Raw genomic sequence first — 23,783 nt, forward strand, 5'->3', positions numbered from 1 at the left:
CTGAATTCAGGCCACCATCATTCTATCCTAAGGAATACTGCTATAAGCAATTAGAGTTTGAAAACATGTCATTTTTCTTTACAGAAAAAGTAGAGTAAAAATCACCCATAACACTACTATTCAAATCATACTATTCAACATTTTAGCAATCCCCTTTCAGTCTTATTTATGAGTTTTTAAAAACATAACAAATGGAGTTTCTTTGAAAACACAGTTATTTGAACCATGTATAAGGAAGTTGTCCCTTCATCCCTTGGGGTGGTGGGATATATTTTCTTCTGACCCTCATGTAATTCATTCCTCCCTTTCAAAGGCCATTCATCTATAGAGGGGGGGAAATGTAGTAGCCACTCAATTTTCTATTTGGAAGATACATCCTTCAATTATCATCAAAGATAAACAAAGATCTCTGAGATTAGGACGCAGAACCTCATTTACTGAAGGAAATTTGTTTGATGATAAGTAGAGCATAGAATGAGCATTGATAGTTGGTAGTTCTTAAGGTGGTGCTGTGAAAAAGTCAAGTTTAAGACTTCTTTAGACCTCTGCTTTCCATTTCTGTTAATAGTCTTCCTGGTGTGAGAGACTTGTTTAATGATCAATAACTGTTTCCATTCCTACCATGAATCTTTTGGAAAAGCAACATAACCAAGTCAATGTTTAACAAGATTCTTTGGATCTGAGATGGCAAAGCAGGAGGTGAAGGGAAGTCTCCATGGAAACCAGTGTTCCAGGAGTGGTCACAGGGTTTTTTGTGTGGTGAAACAGAGCTAGAAGCATGTTATGAAGGAATTGCTGAGCTATAAAGCAAGGGTAAACTTCTAGAACAGATTGATCAAAGCAAACTACACTTTCCTTATGCTCTTCCTTTGGAGGTTTCTGTTGTGAAATGGGCCTGGGATACTCTAAGGCTCACCCAAGAGTGACCAAAGTGGCACCACTGCAGAACAAGGAGGAAGAGATTTCCTCAGCTGAGCCTGGGAACTTTGCAGTGAATCAGAGTCTGGAAACAAAGGCTCCATATTTCTTCACAAGACTGCAGGACAGGAATAATGCTTCAAAAGGACAGCTACCACCCCTCCGAGAGAGTTGGTATGGAAGACACTCGGCAGGTAACTATCCAACCTGGCATGAATTTGATCTGTGCTCAGGTGAGCTCGTGAAAGACTTACTTGTCTATCTCAGCACTGTATAGCACTACACTCCCGTTGTTTGTTGATTTGCTCGGGCAGGCCCAGTAACGTCTCCATTTGTGAGACTTGTTGTTACTGTGTTTGGCATATCAATTGGGTAGCTTGCCAAGTTTTGCCATGTGGGTGATATACTCTAGGTAGCTTGTTGGGCTCTCTGAGAGAGGCAGAGGAATCAAACCCGGGTCAGCCGGCCGGCCGCATGCAAGGCAAACAAACACCCTACCGCTGTGCTATCGCTCCAGCCCAGTGCTATCACTCCAGCCCTGTGCTATCTCCCCAGTCTATCTCAGAAAGTCTTTACATCACTGAGACGTAAGGAAACATCTTTCAGTGGGAGACTGGATAGTGTCAATTATTAGTATTATGGGTATATTAAAAGTGTTGAGTACACTGTGTACAAAGGTTTTTCTTTTGCTCATTCCACATAGAAGGGAAAACACTACTGTTTCAGCTTGTAGGACTTTCAATGTTTTTACCGAGCTTTGCAAGACAGTTAAAATTATAAAAAGTTACGTTAAATTATAACACTCACATAGATTGATTCTAAATTTAAATCATTCTATCCAGTACTGTTTAATGTATCGGATTTACTTCTGGAAAGCAGTACTTTAGGAATGAATGCATTTTAATGTGAATTTGGAATCCATTCCAAATGATTTATTGCAGAGAAGAGAAGTGGATGAGTCACCCTTCTTCAACTCTATCTTATTCTTAACCTTCAATTCTATCTTATTATTCTGATCATCTGCAGAAATAAAAGAATTCTTCCCATTATTATTGGAAACTCTAAGCTGAAAAAAATATAAATTATCCTAGAATATTTTATAAGACTTATAGCATTACTTTTATTTTATATAATTTATATATACAGCATATGTTGTTCATAACTATATTTTATAACATTAGTTTATAACATCTCTGTAAAATGCTATATAATTAACTAGACACCTAGTTTAAAAAGAGAACCATGACTATATAATGTAATATGTTCATTTTCTCTTTTTCACACATAATTATCAATAACACAAATAATTTCCTATTATTTAACAATTATTATCAATAACACAGGGATGAAGCGATAGCACAGTGGGTAGGGTGTTTGCGTTGCATGCAGCCAACCCGGCTGACTCGAGTTCAATTCCTCTGCCCCTCTCAGAGAGCCCAGCAAGCTACTGAGAGTATGTCGCCCACATGGCAAAGCCTGGCAAGCTACCCATGATGTATTCGATATGCCAAACACTGTAACAACAAGTCTCACAATGGAGATGTTACTGGTCCCGCTTGAGCAAATCGATAAACAATGGGAGGACAGTGTAGTACAGTGCTGCATCAATGACACAAATAATTTCTATTATTGGACAACTTGGTGAGAAATCCTTATACTGTATTTTGCTACTTTGTATATCTTACCTATAATAATTTTCATGGCTACTTTCCACAGAACTAACAACTTTTTTATTGATTCTCATATTTTTCTAAGCAATTGGCAAGGGAATTTTTCTCTTATTTTATTGAAAAGTTCTGTTTTTATTCAAATCTTCTAACCATAATTTTAAGATTTTGCTAACTGAATACTAAGAGCTTATTCTAATGCATTAGAGTGTCAACTGGGAATGTTTTTAAAAGGACAGCATCACATCAAGAGTAGATAACATGGAGAGGTTGACCTTTTGATTATTCTTTTCCCAGGACCCATATTTAGGGGTCCACCTACACCAAATACCAAATTGAATATTTTGGGAAAGTTACTTCATCAATTTCTCCACCAAATGGTGTAGGCTATGCCAGATTGTTATTTTTTAATAGGAGGTATAAGAAATTATTTTTAAAAATAACAACCTGGCATAGCCTATACCATACTAGGAGAATCATATTAAATAATGGGGTGACAACATGCAAATTATAATATAAAAAAGAGAAGTCAAACTACTAAAAATATTTTTGTTTCAAAATGTTTTTTATCTCTTGCCATTGATATTGTTTCTATCATGCTTAATGGACTAGCATTTTTTAAACGAAAACAAGGATATGGTAGGTGGAGTTCTTAAGATGGTCATGCGAATGTTTTATGGATAGAAACAGAAACTCATTGTTCCTAATAATTTTTCCACTTAAATTGCAAGCAGACTGTCACACAGTCTAGAAATCAGAATGTTGACAAATTGATTATTAAGAGAAAAGGACAAGAGCTTCATGCATTGTGGTCATAGTGGTAGTCCCAGGAGTATAAACTCAAAAATAAAACACTAAAAATAAAAATGGATTTATTTGTTGAAACTTTTTCATAAGGCTTAACTTTGCACTTCTGCCTTGTTTAATTATAAGAGAATATTATGTAGTATTTTAGTGGTAATATCTTTCCCTAGTTAGAGAGATAGTTTAAGTGGGAGAATACAATTCTACTAGAAACTCTTGCACCATTTCTTTATCAGTTTTACCTGATATATTCTACTTAATATCTGTATCGATCATCTGAAAAGGAAATTTTTTTCTTGTAAAATAAAAATTTTATTTCTTATAGCTATGAATATTTTATCATTAATATTAATGCAGAGTACCTGCTCTATGTTCCATCTCCACATTCAAACTACAGTATTTAATCAAAAAAGACACAAACTAGCAAAGTCAAATATCTAGTATTCATCACAATTTAAGAGTAAATTACTTTTAACAGTTTGTTCTTGCTTCTCCCCCAATTCTTCAAGTGCCCAGGACCATGTATTTTGATATACCACTGGAACAAGGAGAAACAAGTATTATTAAAAGGCACCCACCTCGAAGACTTCAAGTAAGATGAATTTAAAAGACTTCATAGGAATCTCTTGGATTCAATGGTAACATCCCCTTTTAAATAAAATTGTAAAAGAGGGATAATAACTGTGTAATCACCAACCTTTGGGTTAACAGCCCCATCTGGGGTGCCAGATGTGTATTCACCAAGAAACTAGGAATCCCACAGCTCTCTCTCTCGCTGCCTGCATTTGGTGATCTTGCACCACTTCTCCACTCAGGACTGCCGATGCCATGGGTGGACAAAAGAGGGAATGAGAGCCAGGCTGGTTGGTGATAGTTGCCATTTATTCCTTTCTCCCCATGCGACTGTTCCAATATCACTAAGCCCCTCATTCCTGTCTCCTCTTGTCTTCCTCGCTCTGACTCCCCATACTGATCTCTCTTGTCTCTCATAACCTCCCAGCATTGGGGGTAGCATAATCAACATATCAATGCCCATCCTGATCACCTGCAGCCAAGAGATCAAACTCAAAGGTGAAATACCACCTAGGGGGTTTCCTTCTTTCCTTGGTCCAATAATCACTTAAACATTCATCTTAATTCTACTTCTTAATATTAGTTATTTTATATGGAAACAGTAATAGATACATTAAGCTTTTGTAGGGTAGCTTTCCTGAGGACATCTCACTATTGATCCCAGACTACAGTGCTCAGGCCAGAGTAATCTTTCCTAACCCTAGCAGGGTTCTAATCTAGTAGTTACTTTTTGGATCATGTCAGAATTGTCCATGACCATGCTCTTAACTTATAGTTAAGAACTTGGCCTAGCCCATTTTGATGCCAGGGTAGCTCACAGCTTGCCCTGGGTCCATCCACTTCCTCATAGGGACCATGCTTTTGGGGTGCTAAGAAGTAAGGGCAACTGAGTCTTACGTCCAGAAAACAGATGACCAGGAGTGAATATTTTTCGGAGTCAATTAACTCCCAAGTTACAAAAGCATAGCATCGACTGTGTTCCTGTGTCTATACGAAAAGAACATTGCTCTGACATAACTATGCAAAGGACATAAGGAGAAGAGAAAAATCAATATTTACAAGTTAACAGAGCTTGATTAGAAGATAAAGGTGATTGACCAGTTGGGGAAGCAGAGCACAAGGAGGTTACAGATAAACACAGAGGAATAGGAGTGCCTCAGAAGCACTGTGAATGGGTGCAACCCAATAAATCTAAGCTCCATGTGGCAAGGCAGAAAGGACAAACCAATGCTATCCTACAAATAACAATGACCAAGATAAAGAGAGAGTGTTATTTAGAAGAACACTGTCAATTGTGATGATCATGTTCCTTTAGGATTTCCTGTTGTAATTTCACTCTTAAGACCATTGCCACAAAAAAGAGGAAGTATGTTAAAATCACAGACATGATGAGTCTCAAGGAACTTTATTCTTGCATTGACTAGTAAATGACTATGGGAAAATTATGTACAAAAAATATATAAAGATAACCATTACCATCTACCTGTTTCCACAACAAGTCATCTACATGCTAGGCAACTTGACCTGTGTTATTCATTTACTCCTCATGCTCCTCTGTGAGAAAGGATGCATTATCTTCATTTTATACCCATTTTTCAGGGTTAAGTAACTTTCCTAAAGACAATAGAGGACAGATATAACTAGATATTAAACTCCATCCACTTAGCCATCATTATAGATAATTTCTACAGCCCTTCTACTTCTAATCTTTTATCATTCTAAATGTTAGCCCGTTGTTAAAATTGAGGACATCATATTCCAAGGCAGCAGAGCAAGAGCTTTAAATGCATTCACCTTAATAAATACTTAATGAGTTCCCTCTAAAGAACTATAAATTCTAAGAACTCTCATCCTAAAAAGGGAAGGAGATCTGACTAGGTCCTTGAAGATAAGCATCAGTTAAAAGGTGAGGTTTGAGCTTTCTCGTAAGCAGAATCTATCACTGACATTTGTAAAAAAGAGCTGAAGTCAAATCCCACCTGCTACAGGACTCACCCAGATGTTGGAACAAATCCCAGTGGTACTTGAGCTCATTTGTCCAGGATTATCTCTGTTTCTGTTGGTTTTTATTTACCTGTCTTCTCTGTAAATTCAGAAATCATTATTTGAGGTTGATTATATCCTTTTCACAAAAGAGCATCTTTTCTCCAAATATTAAAACCCTCAAAATTTTTTAAAGAAAAAATATTTCTATCAAACAGACATTAATTTTTAAATTTATTAAGCATATCTCTAGCAAAACTGGGTATTTTGAAACATAGGGTTTTTTCCTAAACAAGCACTTCCCTTTAAAGGAGTATATCTAGTACATGTTTCTATGGATGCTCTAAGCTGAACTACTCAAATAAAAGATATTATTATAATAAGTAAAAAAGTATTTGTATAGGAATCTATAGTTCAGAAAATACTTTTTGTATCTTCCAAAGTTAAAACAGCTAAAGTTAGGATTCGATTCAGGTCAATCAAGCTCAAAAAGAGAGTTTTGGTATTTCAGAATCAAACACTGCACCACATCCTAACCAACTACCTTAAAGACAAAGAATCAAGACAAATTAACTAATGTAAATAAAAGTAATAAATATTATTTAGCCATATATTTAGTCATGAACATAAAATATACCACACAAAAGTTTATGAGTGAATAAATTTTGGATGAATTAATAACAATGAAACTTGCTATTCGTAGTCGGGGGGAAAATCAAAATGCACTCTCTACTATTTCAGAACTGGAGAATTATTATATTAGGAGTCCAGCTGATAAGCCAAGGTAGCAAATGTGATTAATTATAAAAACAAAGGAGTCTCTCATTTATTGCAAGGAGTCAGTCATTGATTCCAAAGGAATTTCATTGATTCTAAAGGAGCCTTCATTGATTCGAGCGCTCGTCGATTTGCTCGAGCGGGCCCAGTAACGTCTCCATTGGAGATTTTGTTGTTACTGTGTCATTGATTCAAGAGCTGGAATTCAAGAGTTGGGGTTTAAATGACAGAAGACCACCAGTATATAGCCCTCAAGCTCTTTTCAAGTCTTTTCTGTGTGTTTTCTTATTCCCTATTTGCAGATTGACTTTCTTGCTTCTCAAGACCATTTGTCAAATATGGCCACCCTCAATTTGTATTTCATAGTTCCAACCAAATGGACAGATGGCCATGGTCCTCTGGGCTCCAATTCGAAATTCCTGGATGAAAGACCTCATTGGCTCAACTTTGCTCCTGATTCCAGCTCTGATACAATGTGCTATGACTAGAGGTTATACACTAGAAATGTGAGTCCAGGAACTTCCCCCTCCTCCTAGACTTTGGAGGCTGCTCCCAAAAAAGAGGAAAATCGCTGGGAACTTGGCAGACATTCCCAAAGATATCAACTATAATTATCTTCACAAATGAGGCTCAGCACATTTTCCACCACAAACGGGTTTTTGAGAGAATAATAAATGCCGGGTTCCCATGACATGCTAATTAATAGCCTAATCTCTGCCAAAGAAAATTCTCAAAGTATTTTTAATTATTAAACCAAATCTAATTGCATCCTAAATAATTTGAGTTGCATATTTGGCAGTCTCCACTTCCTGAACATCTCCTCAAGCAAAAAGCAGATCATGAAATAAAATCCTCTAACTTGGAATAGCTAAGATCTGATGGTCTTTTCCAGGAAACTCTTAATCAAATATTTCTGTCCCATGTTGAAGAACTGATAATTACTGTCACTAATACGGACACATTCACTATCTCTTCCAATCACCTAAGGTCTGAACTAAGATGGAGATTGTCCCCTCCCCACTCCCAATAAGATGGATTCTCAGATGATCACCTTGGATGACACCCTCATCTCCAAAGATTCGATAAAACCTCACCTTTCCTATTAAGTTTATTCTGACAATGTATAGAAAATTGCACTCCTAACCTGGTACTTCTGATTTCTCTGATTTTCAGTCCTTGCTTTTTCTCAGAGCACTTATTTTCAAGTGTCAACTAACCAAGCAATTTTCTTACCTGTTATGTTCATTATGTCTGTATTATATTTTCTTTACAACCTTCAACAATCCTTCACCCCTCTTGAACTCTACACACACCACTACCATTCACCAGTGCTAGAGTATAAACTTCACAAAGGTAGGGATTTCTATCTGGTCTTTTCACAAATCTATTGTAGTGTTTTGAATAGTACCTGGCATATTATCAGAGATCTGTATGTATGTTTTGAATGAATAGATGGAGAGAAGAGAAAGATAAATACAAAGACTGTCATAAGAGATAAGGAGGTTGGTTCTGGCCCAGTTTATGTTGTTTTTGTATTAGACAATATGTCATGAACCTAGGAACTTTCCCTGACTTTTCTAATCCTTTGCTCATTTCCTATTATTTTTTGTGTGAATCTTTGAAAGTTCTTTGTATATCTTAGATCTAATCTTTTATTAGTTATATGTGTTGAAAATGTATTTTTCCATCATAATTCAACTTTTTATTGTGTATGTATGTGTGTTCCTAGAGATTTCCCCTTTTAATTTCAGATTTGTCAGTCTTAATCTTTATATTTTCCGTTTCTTATATGAGGGCTAAGGAAGTTATGTCTTCTTCAAGGTCACAAAGATAACATTATTTATTTTTAAAATTAATAATATTTAACTAACACATCTAGGTCTTAACCCACTAAAATTCATCTGTGAACTGGTGTCAGATTGTAATCTAATTGTTTTTACCCTGTTTGATGAATCTATTAACACAGCACTTTATGCAATTAACCATCCCTTGATCATTAATTCAAAATATTACTTTATCATGGGCTAGAGCGATAGCACAGCAGGTAGGGTGCTTGCCTTGCACGCAGCCGACCCTGGTTCAATTCCTCCACCCCTCTTGGAGAACCAGGCAAGCTACCGAGAGTATCTCACCAGCACGGCAAAGCCTGGCAAGCTACCTGTGATGTATTTAATATGCCAAAAAAAAAAAACAAAACAGTAACAACAAGTCTCACAATTTGTTGTGAGACATTACTGGTGCCTGCTCGAGCAAATCGATGAACAATGGGAGGACAGTGCTACAGTGCTACTTTGTCATATATACAATTTACATTGACCTACTTGTATATTTCCACATTAATTTTATACATTCTTAATTATGTACCTTAAAGCTAAGTCTTATTGTGTTGTAAGTTTCCAAAAAGAAAAAAAAGTGTGGTGAATCCACACAGGGGACTCTAGCATTAGGTGGCCCAGAGCTGCCTCCCCAGGCCAGACCACAGTGGTAACGACAGATGGACAGACGGAAGAGGACTGGGGGATGAAGAAACAGGAACTGGGTCCCAGACCGGTTTATTTCTCTTTCCTCCCAGGCATAGTCCGATCTCTCCCTTTTGACCCAGTGGTAGTCATCGTTTTGGTTGTAGTCCCAGTTATCAGAGTTCCATCATTGAGTCTCCTTGTAGACCTCAAAGTCCTCTCCTTCGTTATCTCTTCTTCCTTGTCTCGGTGTAGTTTCATAGTCCTCTACTTTCGGTCATTGTCCTTATCTGGTTCTCCTTCTAGTACCAAAGTCTCCAAAGTCTCAGTTCACCTTATCTTCAACATCTTGTCGTAGACTTTCTAGTCCCCAACATCTAGCCTTCAGCATCTAGCCTTCAGCATCTAGTATTCAGTGTCTAGTCCCTACTTTCTTGTAACATCTAGTCCCAGTGTCTTGTCTTCATCTCTTTCACAGAGTCTAGTCCCCTCTTAACCCTTACAGCATAGTTATATAGAAATCATGAAGGGTGGGAATACAAAGGTGGGTTTGAACATTATCATAAAAACCAAGAGAGGTAAAGCCTCTCTTTGTTAATCTCTCTTCAGGAGATTAATTCAAGGACAAAATCTCATTTGAGGAGATTACTTCAGATTACTAGGAGATCTGCTCAAGGGTGGGATTCTAGCCAAGGTGTATTGCTTTCTCATTTCCTCAGCTAGCAATCCATTTAAACAGTCACAGTAAATTTACTTCTTATATTTCTAGCAATGTCATTTTGTATTAACACAGTAAGAGATACATTAAGCTTAAAGGTTGGCTCTTTCTGGGAACATCTAGATATATATTCCAGAGCATAGTCCTCAGGCCAGGTTAGTCTTTCCTAACCCCAGCAGGGTTCTTATTCAGTTACTTCTTTTTGTATCATGACAGAGTTTGTCCATGACTGTGCTCTTTACTTATAGTTAAGTATCATGGCACTTGGCCCAGCTCATTTCAATGCCCGGGTAGCTCACAGCTTGCCCTGGGTCCATCCAGTCCCTCGCCAGGATCCTGCTCTTGGAATGCTAGGAACTAAGGGCAACTGAGGCTTAAGTCAAGTAAATATAGATGCCCAGGAGTAAGTATTATTTTGGAGTCAATTAACTCCCATGTTACATAGCATAGCATCAACTGTCTTCTTGTGTCTATACAAAAAGGACATTGCTAAATAAACCATGCGAATGACATAAAGGAAAGAGAAAGGCAATATAGGATTATTAGTGCCTGAAGGAATTGGGTGTGCCTCATTTTCACTGTTTTGAGAGAGATTCAATAAACCTTAAACTCCCTGTGGGAGGGAGGAGCAAGGACAAGCCAATGTTATCCAACAGTATATAATATGGAAAATTTCTAGTTTTCTTCTTCAGAGTTGTCTTTGCTATTTATAATCCTTTGCTCCTCCATGTGAAACTTAGATCTCCTTTAGTGCATGAAAAATCTTTTTAGTAGCCTGATTCTAACATCTTCATTGATAAATTTAGATAATATTGATAAGTTCCAAATATTGTCTTCTGAACCACAAAGATGACTATCCAGAGTTTTACAAGAAACACTCTAGTAGTGTTTTACCCATGAGAATCTTGGGAGACTTTTAATATTCTTTTCTAAATTATTTAGTATTTATCCTAATATCTATCTCTATCAGGGTTCAACCAGGGGAACAGGAATAGTAAAAGGAAATATCAAATTAAAAAATATTGCAGAGAATTTACTTACATAACTGTGGAAATTTCTAAAGCTAGTCTAAAATTCATAGGGCAGCTCACCAGGAAGTACATCTGTAATTGTGAGACATGAGAAAGCTGTAATGTGCAAGGAGAATTATCCATAGAATTTCTCAGATTTGTTCTAAAGGCCTTTAAGTTGATTGAATCCGGTTCACCAAATTATGTAAAGTAATCTTCAAAGAGCAGAGCAAGTGACCATTGAAGTTATCATCTGCAAAAATGTACAAAAGTAAAATAAAATAATCTTTACTTAAAATCAATTTATTATGGACTATAATCACTTCTAGAATATAATTTCCCAGAAACACCTTGATTTGTGTTTAAATAATTGGAGGCCATAGCCTACAGAAGTTAATACATAAAACTAACCGTCAAAGTGTCCTGGAACGGGTAACTACTGGAGTCACATCCAGTACTTTTCAGGGCTTACATTTGGCTCTGGGCTCAGGAATCACTCCTGGCAGTGCTTGGGGAACCATATGCGCTGCCAGGAATTTAACGAGGGTCGCCATATGCAAGGCAATCACCTTAATCCCTATACAATCTCTCCAGCCCACCATCTTTCTTTTTCCCTTATTTCTGTTGTGCTAGATTTTTTTATTTTTTTATTTTTTTTAAATATTTATTACTTTATTGAATCACTGTGGGAAAAGTTACAGAGCTTTCGGGTTTAGTCTCGGTCATGTAAATATCAAACACATTTCCCTTTACCAATACTTATTTTTAACCACGAACCCCAATAGAACCCCACCTCCCACCCCTCCCAATTCCTGTGAGGCAGATGAGTTCTAGTTAATACTCTATCTACTTTGACTAGATACATTGTTTCGATAGAAGATGCACCATTATTGTTTAGAGTTTACGACCCCCCCCCAATCAGATATGCTGAAACAGCGTTGTGAAATGATTTGCTTTCTACAGCTGGGTTTAAGAATAAAATGATTTGGATTTCTGCTATTTTACTTATTAACCCTGGAAGTATTTCTATTAAAAGTTAGATAGTTAAGAGATTGGTTTCTGTGCTCTGGAGTCGTGGCCGTGCCGGAGAGCCGCTCGTGGGGGGCAGCTGGTGACCTCGTTCGGGCGTGAAGGACGGCCCAGAACGCTCTCCTTCCCATGAGGCCCCTGCCGCCCCCCACCCCCGGCTCAAACCTGCTGTCCACAAGGCTCCCGTGCGGCCGCCATCTTTCTTTCCAGAGAGGAGCGGGCGAGTGGGCCAACAACCTATCCCCTCCGGGCAGGCATGCTGGCGTGGTTTAACACATAGTCCATTTGCTTTTCTGCTCCAAGCGGGTGGCTCTCTGTGCTAAGTCCTTGTGCCTCCGGGGCCGTGGCCGTGCCGGAGAGCCGCTCGTGGGGGGCAGCTGGTGACCTCGGTTGGGCGTGAAGGAAGACCCAGAACGCTCCCCTTCCCATGAGGCCCCTGACGCCCCCCACCCCCGGCTCAAACCTGCTGTCCACAAGTCTCCCGTGCGGCCGCCATCTTTCTTTCCAGCGACTATGCTAGATTTTTTTAGGACGGAGCATTAAATCCTATTGGGAAAAAAATCTTACTGGGATTCTTTTGTCTTTATCTATTAAAATTAAATAAGACTATGGTTTTCTTCTAACTTCTTGGTATGTCATACCAAAAATTAAAATATCACGCTAATAAATTTTATTAGTGTGATTTTAAACCATATTTGCATTCCTGATATAAATCATAGTTGGACATAAGCTCCAACTATAGTTTCATTGATGAATTGATATGTTTAGAATTTTGCGTCTATTTTCACAAGTGGACCCATTCTATATTATTCCTGCACTGTCTAATTCAAGTTTTGCTGGTGATCCTAGTTTTATAAAATGAGTTAAATACTTGTCTTTTTTCTGTTCTCTAAAGTTTTTGATATATCAGAGTTGTGATCTATTTATTGAGTTTGAATAAATAGAAAAAACCTGTGAGTCAATCTTTGGCCACCTGTACTTTTGGGAGAGTCAAATAGTTCACTACTAACTGAAATAGTTGATATTTGATACTGAAATATTTCCTCACTAATTGAACTCTTAGTTGATCTAAGTAACATTCCTTCCTTACTGAATTTTTTCCTCATTCATATTTTCCAGAAAGTAAATTTCCTTCTAAGCTTTTGAATTTATTATTCTAAGGTAAATATTCTAAGGTAAGGTATTCTATTATTTAACTTTTATGTTCAACTTTTTGATAATACCTACAAAATAAGTCTTCCATTGTGATACATCTCTTTCTTTTTATAAAAAAAAATTAATTTTATTGAATCACTGAGAGATAGTTACAAGCTTTCATGTTTGGGTTACAATCACAAAATGATCAAACACCCATCCCTCCACCAGTGCACATTCCCCACCACAATATCCCCAGTATACCGCCCCTTTCCCACCCTCCCCCTGCCTCCATGGCAGACATGATTCCCCATAATCTCTCTCTACTTTTGGACTTTATGGTTTGCAATACAGATCCTGAGAGGTTGTGATACATCTCTTTCATACTTTGTAGTTACTGGAAGAACATGCTCTCCCTGATTTCAAGCGGTGGGCCTGATTCTCATTTCCCATCTCATTTCCCATTTTAGGTCCCTTTAAGTTACAGAAATAACTCAGAGCTATAAGGAACTCTAAATGCGTGTGGTTGTGCTTCATTTAAGTATTCTTTTCTGTTCTGTTTTCTTCTTGTGGCGATATTTATCTTGTACTAAAGGCTGACCCCTCATCTTTCTGGTATTGCTGTTCACTGAATGCTATTGAAAGGTGAACTCATTGCAGTGCTTTGACCAAGAATTTCTACTTGGTTGTATAATATTTTGTTCCAAGTCTGTCCTGAACACCTTTAGCTTATTCTCAGAATCTTAAAAGATGCTCTCTGCAATAATGGTGTCAAACATATTTTATATTTTCTTTGAATTGCTCCTGCCCACCACTCTCTTTCTGCTAAGATCAGAAGCAATTAACTCGGGTTGGTGCACAGACTAAGTTTAACAATTTCTGTTTGATGTAATCTCCTTTCCTGTACCTCCTAACAGACACTTTATCTTATTGGCCTCACCATTTGTTTCATTTTCGAAGACAGCCGGAAATCCCTTAAACAAGGCTTTTTTTTAAATAACATGAAATGAAAATGGTATCATTTTACCAATTTGATAATTCTTTTTATTCTATTTTCTCTGGAAGATGATGAAGCGAGTCATCTCACATCCCAGACATGGAACAGGAACAATGATTCCAGAATTCTCAGGCAATTCCATTTGAGTCTTGTTTAGGGAAACCAATTGTCCAGCAATTTGTTTCTATGAAGCTTCTGAGGCCCAGTGCAATTAACAGAGGAATCCTATTTACAATGTTAGCTGCTGCCACCTAGTGCTTTTTTTGAAGGAATAGTGCCATTCCTTGTTTATTCCAGTGCCTAAGGAGACTGCCCTGAAGACCGGCACTACTTGATCCTCATTAGAACTGTAGATTTAAATAAAATGAGACTGAAAACAGAGGAATATATACTCATTTTTAAGTAAAAGAAATGTCCCCAAAAAGTAATGGGGAGAATCTAAGAAAATAATTCAAAGGGCTGAAGTATCTATGCTTTGCAGGAGGGAGCCCACCTTTGTTTTTTGACACTGCGTGATCCCCTGAGCACCAAGCCAGGAGTGTCCCCTAAGCAATGCCAGGTGTGACCCAAAAAACAAAAATAGTTATGGGAAGATTATTTTAAATATTTGGAAATATTAGCATCTTCACCCTCAATTTATGAAAAATGAGTCACAGCAAAACCTCTGTAATTTGGGGGTTGGGGATAAGAGGGTGGCTTCCCAAGCAGTGTACACTCTCTCCTAGTGATTCTTGGTTAACTAGTCCAGCAGTTCAGTGTAAGGGTTTGAGAAGTGGTGCTGCTATGGCCCTGCAATGCCAAGGTTCACCAGGATGCTTCTTGGGGCTTCCAGGGATGTACCTGGTGATGTTCAGTGGACCATGTGGTGGTGACAGAGGTCAGTAACATGCAAAGCAGGCAACCTAACCTTATTACTATCTCTTTGGCCCTTTGTTCTATTTTGATGCAGTTCCTTTATTTGCCTGAGGCAGGATAGATTCCAATTTTTAAAAAGTATTCTTAAAGGGTTTTGAAATATAAAGAAACAATTTATTGAAGTTTAGTGTCCTTAAATTTAAAAAATCCCTATTTCTAGGGGGACAGTATAGTGGGTAATGGACTAGGCTTGCACATGGTCAATCTGGGTTCAATCCCCACCACCTCATAAGGTCTCCTGAACACCAACAGGGTTGATCTCTGAACACAGAGATCTGTGCAAAGCCCTGAGCAAAGTGTGTGGCAAAGTAAATAAATATAAAATTTAAATATCTGTTTTATGAATGCAATGTCAAAAGAAGGCATATGAGAAGACAAATCACGATCACGATCACGACCACCCTGTTGTTCGTCGATTGCCTCGAGCAGGTGCCAGTAACGTCTTCTTCGTCCTAGCCCTGAGATTTTTTTTTTTAAAGTGCCATATTCAAGGCTTTTTCAGGGTTAGGAGAATGAGACCCATCATTGTTACTGGTATTTGGCATATTGGGTATACCACAGGGAGTTTGCCAGACTCTGCCGTGTGGGCATGTTACATTTGGTAGCCTGCCAGTTTGACCGAATTAGGAATGAGATGATAATCCGGGAGCTGAGTGTGATAATCTCTGGATCCTGGCTGTTGTTGGAGTTACACAGCAGTTGGTGGGTGTAACTGTCTAGTTACTGGCAGGTCCAGTCCCAAACTGTACAGGCTTGGAGATCTCAGCCCCGGGTCCCACACACAACTGGGTTCCTCTGTCAGTTCTTTTATGCGTGAGGCTCATCCAAGTGTGTGGAGAGTGCTCCCAGCATGGCCTTGGCTGGGCCTCGGTGGTCTTCAGCTGTTGGTCCCTGGTGGAGACAGTCAGGCATAGGGTAGGAGACTCTGTCTTGTTCTCTCCCAGGAGCTGAGTGTGATGATCTCTGGATCCTGGCCGTTGTTGGAGTTACACGGCAGTTGGTGGGTGTAACTGTCTAGTTACTGGCAGGTCCAGTCCCAAACTGTACAGGCTTGGAGATCTCAGCCCCGGGTCCCACACACCTGGGTTCCTCTGTCAGTTCTTTTATGCGTGAGGCTCATCCAAGTGTGTGGAGAGTGCTCCCAGCATGGCCTTGGCTGGGCCTCGGTGGTCTTCAGCTGTTGGGCCCTGGTGGAGACAGTCAGGCATAGGGTAGGAGAAGACAAATAAGTTTATGAAAATATGTTCAGTATCATAGTCATTAGAAAATTGCAAATTAGAGCAGCAATGAGATACTACTACATATTAGAATGGTCAAAATACTGAAAACAAAATAATATCCAAAGCACTGACAACACCAAAAGCTGACAAGAATATAGATCATCAGGAATTTTCATTTGACTAGTGGGAATGTAAACTGTTTGTAAATTTGGAAGTTATTTAACAATTTTTTACAAAACTAAGTGCCTTCTTTGAGCCAAAGAGATAGTATAGGTAAGACACACCGCTGACCAACTGGGTTCAATCCCCGCCACCACATATTGCCCCCTGAACCCCACCAGGAGTGAGAGCAAAGCCAGGGGTAACCCCTGAACACTGCTGTGTGTAGCCCCCAAACAAACAAAAAACAAAACTAAGTATCCTCTTACATATGATTTGGCAATTGTTATTCTTGGTACTTACCCAAATTAATTGAAAACTTATGTCTATACAAAAGTCTGACCATGGCTATTTATGACAACTTTCTTCATAGTTCCTAAAACTTGGAAGCAGCAAGATATCCTACAGGGAAGAGTAGGAAAATGGTGATACATGCATATAATGAAATATTAGTGCTCATAGGAAGTGATCAAGCAATGAAAAGACAGGATCAAGTACTAATCATGTATTAATTACTAAATGAAAAAAGCAATTTTAAAAAGGCTAAATATGCCATGATTCCAACCCTACTGACATTCCAGAAAAGACAACTGTAGAGACAATAGGATCAGTGGTGGGGAGACGAAGAGATAAGTAGACATAAGTGGGGGAAAATTTTTTATTTGTTTTGAGGTCTGACTCAGCAGGTGTTCAGGAGGCTACTCACAGTGCTGTGTTCAGAGGTTACTCTTCAAAAGTGCTCAGGGGACTCTGTGTTGCTGGGATAGAATCCAGGCCCCCAAAATGCATAATGTGCTCTAGCCCTTTCACCTATTTCTCTAACCTGGTAGAAAGAATTTTTAAGGCATATTCTATATCACATTGTATTGGTGATACTTGTCATTATACATTTGTCAAAACGAATAGACTGAAATACAACGTGGAACCATAATGTAAACTATAAACTTTGTGTGATAATGATACACAAAGTAAAGGCTTAGGTTTATGGATGGTAACCACTGTGGTGCAGGATAAAGATAGTTAGATCAGGCACATGTAGTCAAAGGGCATAAGGGAACCCCAGTTCTATAGTTTCTGCTCAGTTCTGCTGTGACTTGAAAACTAAATCTGCTGAAGCCAGAGAGATAGTACAATAGGTAGAGTTCTTGCCTTATACATTGGTAAGAGGGTTCAATCTTCGGCAAGCTCAATGGTCCCATGAACCCCTCCAGGGGTGATCCCTGAGCAAAGAGGATTAATCCCTGAGTATCACCAGACAATACCCCCACAAAAAATAATAAGGTAAAGGTAAAGGCCCTCCCGTTGATCGTCGATTTGCTCGAGCGGGCCCAGTAACGTCTCCATTGGAGACTTTGTTGTTACTGTGTCTGGCATATCGAATACTCTCGGTAGCTTGCCGGGCTCTCCGAGAGGGGCGGAGGAATCGAACTCGGGTCGGCCATGTTGGCCACTTGTAAGGCGAACGCCCTACCGCTGTGCTATTGCTCCAGCCCACAAAAAAATAATAATAAAAATGAATCTTCTCTAAAAAAATTAAATTTTTATATATAGCATACTGTCACCGTCACTGTCACTGTCATTGTCCTCCCGTTATTCATCAATTTGCTCGAGTGGGCCCAGTAACATTGTGAGACTTGTTACTGTGTTTGGCATATCAAATACGTCATGGGTAGCTTGCCAGGCTTCACCATGTGGGCAGAGATACTCTCAGTAGCTTGCTGGGCTCTCTGAGAGGGGCAGAGGAATCAAACTCAGGTCGGCCATGTTGGCTGTGTGTAAGGAAAACGTGCTACCGGCTGTGCTATTGCTCCAGCCCTAACTATATATTATATATAGTAATATTATATATTAGATATACTAACTATATTAATAGTATATATAGTATATAGTGATGTATAGTATATATGGCATATAGTATACACAATATATATTTAAACAATAAATATAGTAGATAATATATACAACTATATATAATGCTATACAGAGATTATTCTTTAATTTTGAGTCTATGTTGATTGCATAATGACATGGGTGGTTGCATATATATTCCTGGGACATATCCAATACCGGCTGGATCTCAATACTCAGTAAATGCAGCCTAGGAAATTCTTTCTTTTTTAATTCCAAGTGATTCTGATGATAAACACAATTTTGCAATACATCATTGTCACTGTCACTGTCATCCTGTTGTTCATCGATTTCCTCAAGCAGACACCAGTAACGTCTCCTTTGTCTTAGCCCTGAGATTTTAGAAAGTGCCACATTCAAGGCTCTTTCAGGCCCAGGAGAATAAGATCCATCATTGTTACTGATTTTTGGCATATTGAATATGACACAGGGAGTTTGCCAGACTCTGCCATGTGGGCAGGATACTTTCAGTAGCCTGCCAGGTTCTCCATAGTAAAAACTAGATAATAAGATATCCGGGAGCTGTGTTTTATAGTCTCTGGGTCTTGGCCGTTGATGGAATTACATGTCACCGGAAGCAGTTGGTGGGTGTAATGCTTACATACTGGAAGATGGGGGATCTGGGTGGAGGAGGTCCAGTCCCAATCTGAGCAGGCTTGGAGATCTCAGCCCTGGGTCCCACACACCTGGGACACCTGCAACATTTAGTGCAGAAAATATCATGGGATTTAGAACTGGTCAGATCTAAGTTTGAATCCTGAAGTCACCATTTTCTTTTTGATTTGACAATCTTGGACAAGTTATTAATCTTTATGAAATTCAGGATTCTCACAATATCCACAGTATTTAGATGAGAATTGAAAGAGATAACATTGTTGCTCTGGGCATGATTGGTAGCTGTGACTACAAAGCAAAAGGTCTTATCAATCAGGAAAAATTCTGAAACAAATCCAGGGGGTAGCATAGATACTTCTCTGTTCTTTCCTCACCCCAAGGAAATCTACAGGCACGGCAGATTCTTTGTTCCATAAGTTCTTGGGTCTTCCTCTCCCTCAATTCCATTGCTCTCAAAGTTCTTATGAACCAGCTGCTATCTCCTGCATCTTCACTACATTTTTATGTTCTGCAGAGACTAACATATACCACTATTTTATTAATACTGACCACCTCTTACAATATCTTTAATAAGTTGTGGTGTTTTTTAAAATACCACCTCCATCCCCCACCTGGAGTATTTTACACATTAAACACTCAACTTTCTAACTTCAATTGAAAAAAATCACTCCCTCAAAAATATTTCTTGGACTTTCCCCTCTTCTCTCTTTCTTTCATATTATTATGTTTTTGAGAGTAACTGTAACCACGTGTAACAGATGGGGTAGATTAAAATAACAAAGATATTGTCTTAACAGTACTAATGAGGTCTAAGAAAGAACAAAATCATGCAATTTGAAGCAGCATGGATGTAATTAGAGACTATCAAGCTAAGTGAAGTAAGTCAGAAAAAAATAATAGATACATAATGATCTCTTTCAAATGTGAGATTTAAAGATACACAGTAAGCTAAAAAGTCCAAACACAACATAATGGGAGAACTGATCCACACAACAGAATTGGGGAGGGGGGGAAGGGTAAAAGGGAGGAGTCTCGGGGTCCTTGGTGGAGGAGTAGGTACACTGGTGTTGGGTATGGTGTTAGAATTATGTGAATGAGAAACCATCATTAACAGTATTGTAAGACACAGAACCTCAATTTTTTTACTTAATAAAAGACAGTGCTGGAAGCTAGAAGTCTGAAAAGTAGCTATGATCACCACTAGAGCACTAATGCTAGACATTTAGTTTGAGTTGGAAGTGTAGACAGGGATTGTTTCTTTAGAGACTGCTAGAGGAACTTCTTCAAGTCAGCTTCTGGTGATTTTCTGGCAATCTATAGTGTTCCTTGGCTTGTAAAGCACCACCTCAATCTCTGCTTTCACCTTCATATGATATCTTCTCCATGTGCATATCTATGCCCAACAAGGGGGACACCAGGCATACTGGATTGAGGATCTACCCTTAACTAATTGCAATCTTCAAGGTACTCCACTTTCATTATAGGGGCTAGAGCAATAGCACAGCGGGTAGGGCATTTGCCTTGCAAACAGCTGAACCGGGTTCGATTCCCAGCACCCCATATGGTCCCCTGAGCACCGCCAGGGTTAATTCCTGAGTGCAGAGCCAGGAGTAACCCCTGTGCATCGCCAAGTGTGACCCAAAAGCAAAAAAAAAAGTCACATTCTAAGGTATTAGGGGCTAAGAATTCAACACATGAATTGAAGGGGATACAATTCAACTCATAACATCCCTTCCCCCCATATCTGAAGAGGAGTCCTTCAGTTAAATATTGTCATAATCCTTCCCTGCAGACTTTTTTTTCAAAGCACTGCTCGCAGTGCTTATTAGTAACCAATCAACTATTAACTAACCAATGACAAAATATAACTGGATTTCCTCCTTCATAGACAGTATACTTCAAGAGGAAGCATGCTCATTTTTGAGAACTATTGCACACTGTGCCTGGTATGTGCAGTCACTCAGTGAGGACTTTCTGAGTGAACAAATGAACTGTGACACTCTAAAGCCACCTCATAGTATGTCAAGGTCAAGACATCAGCCTCTATCTCAACAACTTCCCAGGGCTCCAATTTCTTTTTTTTTCTTTTTAGATTTTTATTAGTGAAACACCATGAGGTACAGTTGTAGATTTACATTTTTGTGCTTGGGTTTCAGTTATACAATGATCGAATACCCATCCGTCCACCAGTGCCTATTCTCCACCACCACTGATCCCAGTAATTAAGGCTCCAATTTCTAAGGACATTAAATCTGAGGCAAGTGCGGCTGGAAACGGATCCACTAGTTCATTGATATTTTCCACTTTTACTGATCCCTTAAAACACCAACATGATCTCCTCACAAACCCGTGCCCTGCTAAAAAAACCATGTTTAAGATTTGTTAGCACACTGCATTTTCATTGTAAACTGATTCCTAAGCACTGGTAAGTATTATTGAAGAGGCTGAGGGAGTTACTTTTGAGATCTTAAAAATAGGTCATGTCCCTAAGGAAAAAAATAGCTCAGTTCAGTGGTTAAGGAATGAATAAAATTAAGTGACTTCTTGGTGCTTCTTTCATCTTTAATAACCTTTGTTGTTTGATAACTTTGGACATGAATCCTCAATGCAGTCAGAAAAGGGATTCTTAGTCTTTTAACTCTCTGACCAATATTTAGATCAATATGTCACTGTCAGCACAACAGAAGAATAAAAAAAAAAGATTCAGATAGCCTGAAAAGCCTTTTACACTCTAATGACCGTAATGCTGTTGAAATTGCTTTTCCTTGAACTCTCAGAAATAGGAGCTGTTTTTGCAAAATGTTGAGATACTTTAATGCCTGACTTTTACGTTTCATCATCCCATGGCATGAGAAATGCTAACTCCTCTCAATGTTGGACTTCCAGAAGCTTGAGCCCATTGACCTGCCACACACACTTACTTCTGGAAGGTTCCTGCAACATCGAGAATCTGGGAGAACAAAGGTGAATATTGGCATGAGAGGAGGAATTGGGTGGATGGGGTTAGGGTGGTGTCTGCATGGAACCGGGGTGTGTGGTCCTTTTACATATTCTTTGCACAGAATACTAAGAGAATAATGAAACTCTACTAATAATACTAATTACTAATAAGTCTACTAATAATACTAATATAAATGAAACTCTCAGCATTAGAATGTTTCAAAGTTGTCCATCCTTTCCAGGGTCTGCCTCCACCTGGCAATTACTCTTTGATGATGCTTCCTGGTAAAGACAGGGAGATATAGATGAGACAGAAATTTTTTATGGACACCAATGATTCCAGAAGCTTTAAAACCTGCTGAAATACAGCTTTATAACCCTTTGCCTTTCCACCCTCCATTTATACCTTTTGCTTCACTCACAGTGTTCATCGGGACACATCTGGAAATTTTTTCTGACTTCACTATCACAGCCCCACAAAATGTAATCCTAAAATGGGATCTTCTTTAGAGTTTTTTCCTTGTATAAGTTAATTACACTCTTTTGAGAAAACTCCCCTCAATAGAAATAAAACTTGTGGTGTAGGAGTATATTTTCAACACTTCTGATTGATTTTGAAGCCAACTTGATGCCGCCATGTGCTGGCTGACTCAGTAAAGATATCCAAAAACTTCAGATCCTCAAGGTCATGTTTGTGATCCTAACTATTCTTGGGAGAATGGTTGCACTCCCTGAGAGTAGCTTCACCTAACGTAGTCACAGTTTACAGGGCTGCCATATGCTTCTTACCTGGTGACAGCAAGTGATAAGAATATCATCATTCCTCAAAAACTCTTTGTATTTTTCCACTGGATATATATGGATATATATAGTTTAGATAGATATATGGTTTAGATATTATAAATATATATTATATATGTATATCAAGATTGTATTGATATATAGAGGGTGTATTCTAGCATAATGTACTACATATATACTACCACACAATACCTATTTCCCCTCTAATTTCAGAGCCAGGTTAGTAGTCAATGACTGACGATACAGGGAGTTAATGGCAGGTTGATAATGCAAATTTTATTTGAACATTCTAACCAGAATATATTTCTAGGGAGATAGTTATCGGCATGTCAACAAGGAAAATGATAGCTTGTCAAAGTAAGTGATAGAAAAGTATTTCCATTCCAGCTCTTCAAAGACCTACAGAAACCTTTAAAACTATATCACATATCTAAAAACTTAATAGAGAACTGCAATGGTGAATCTTTTTCTCATGGGAGATCCAAATTAATTACAGTTGATGATTAAAATTATTTCGCTGTGTCCCAAAAAAGATTTCAAGTTTTGGATCTCAGATAATGTCAATAATGAATTAGATGTTTTAAAACAAATTTATATGACTGAATAAGCAAATTGTATGCTTTAATTAAAACAAAACATATATGTCTCCTTTCATAGCAGGACCTGGAAAAGAAGATGCAAATTCCAATGTATACTTCTGGGAAAAGACAATATTTACATAAGATGCAAATGCTGGAAATGAACCGTAAGAGACAAGAGGTAAATATGAGAAGAAGATTGTCATATTTACCAAATCTACTCCACACAATCACTGTCCTACCACGTGAATATTGTTAAGTATTCATCTCTGATCTTTACTTAGCATTTTAAATTTAATCACCAGAGTGGAGGTTCTACTGTAGGAGCTGGTAGTTTCAGTAAGATTTCCCCTCTGCTACTGACCCTCTTGAATTTTTCTGCCTTTGGTTCTCTTAAATGTGTATCAGGGTCTCAAGTCTCTTTCTTTGTATATCTCTGTCTGACTGTGTCTATCTGTCTGTCTGTCTGTATCTATCTATCTATCTGTCTATCTATCTATCTATCTATCTATTTTTCTCTCTCTCAGTTTTAGCAGTTTGTTCCTATAACATTGTGGTTCCAGCAGGAAAATAAGATT

General features: G+C 38.4%; 1 protein-coding gene across 1 annotated transcript in view; it reads left to right on the forward strand.

Moving 5' to 3' along the window:
• Positions 1-889: 889 nt before the first annotated feature.
• Positions 890-23,783, forward strand: part of CCDC198 (coiled-coil domain containing 198) — a 32,554-nt gene continuing 9,660 nt past the window's right edge. Inside the window, exons 1-4 of the mRNA XM_056134350.1 lie at positions 890-1,112; positions 3,899-3,981; positions 21,773-21,850; positions 23,288-23,386. Coding sequence (XP_055990325.1) covers positions 890-1,112; positions 3,899-3,981; positions 21,773-21,850; positions 23,288-23,386 — 483 coding nt within the window. The remainder of the gene's footprint in view (positions 1,113-3,898; positions 3,982-21,772; positions 21,851-23,287; positions 23,387-23,783) is intronic.

The sequence above is a fragment of the Sorex fumeus genome, unplaced genomic scaffold (assembly GCF_029834395.1).
Source record: "Sorex fumeus unplaced genomic scaffold, SorFum_2.1 ptg000098l, whole genome shotgun sequence".
In the NCBI taxonomy this organism is placed as follows: Eukaryota; Metazoa; Chordata; class Mammalia; order Eulipotyphla; family Soricidae; genus Sorex; species Sorex fumeus.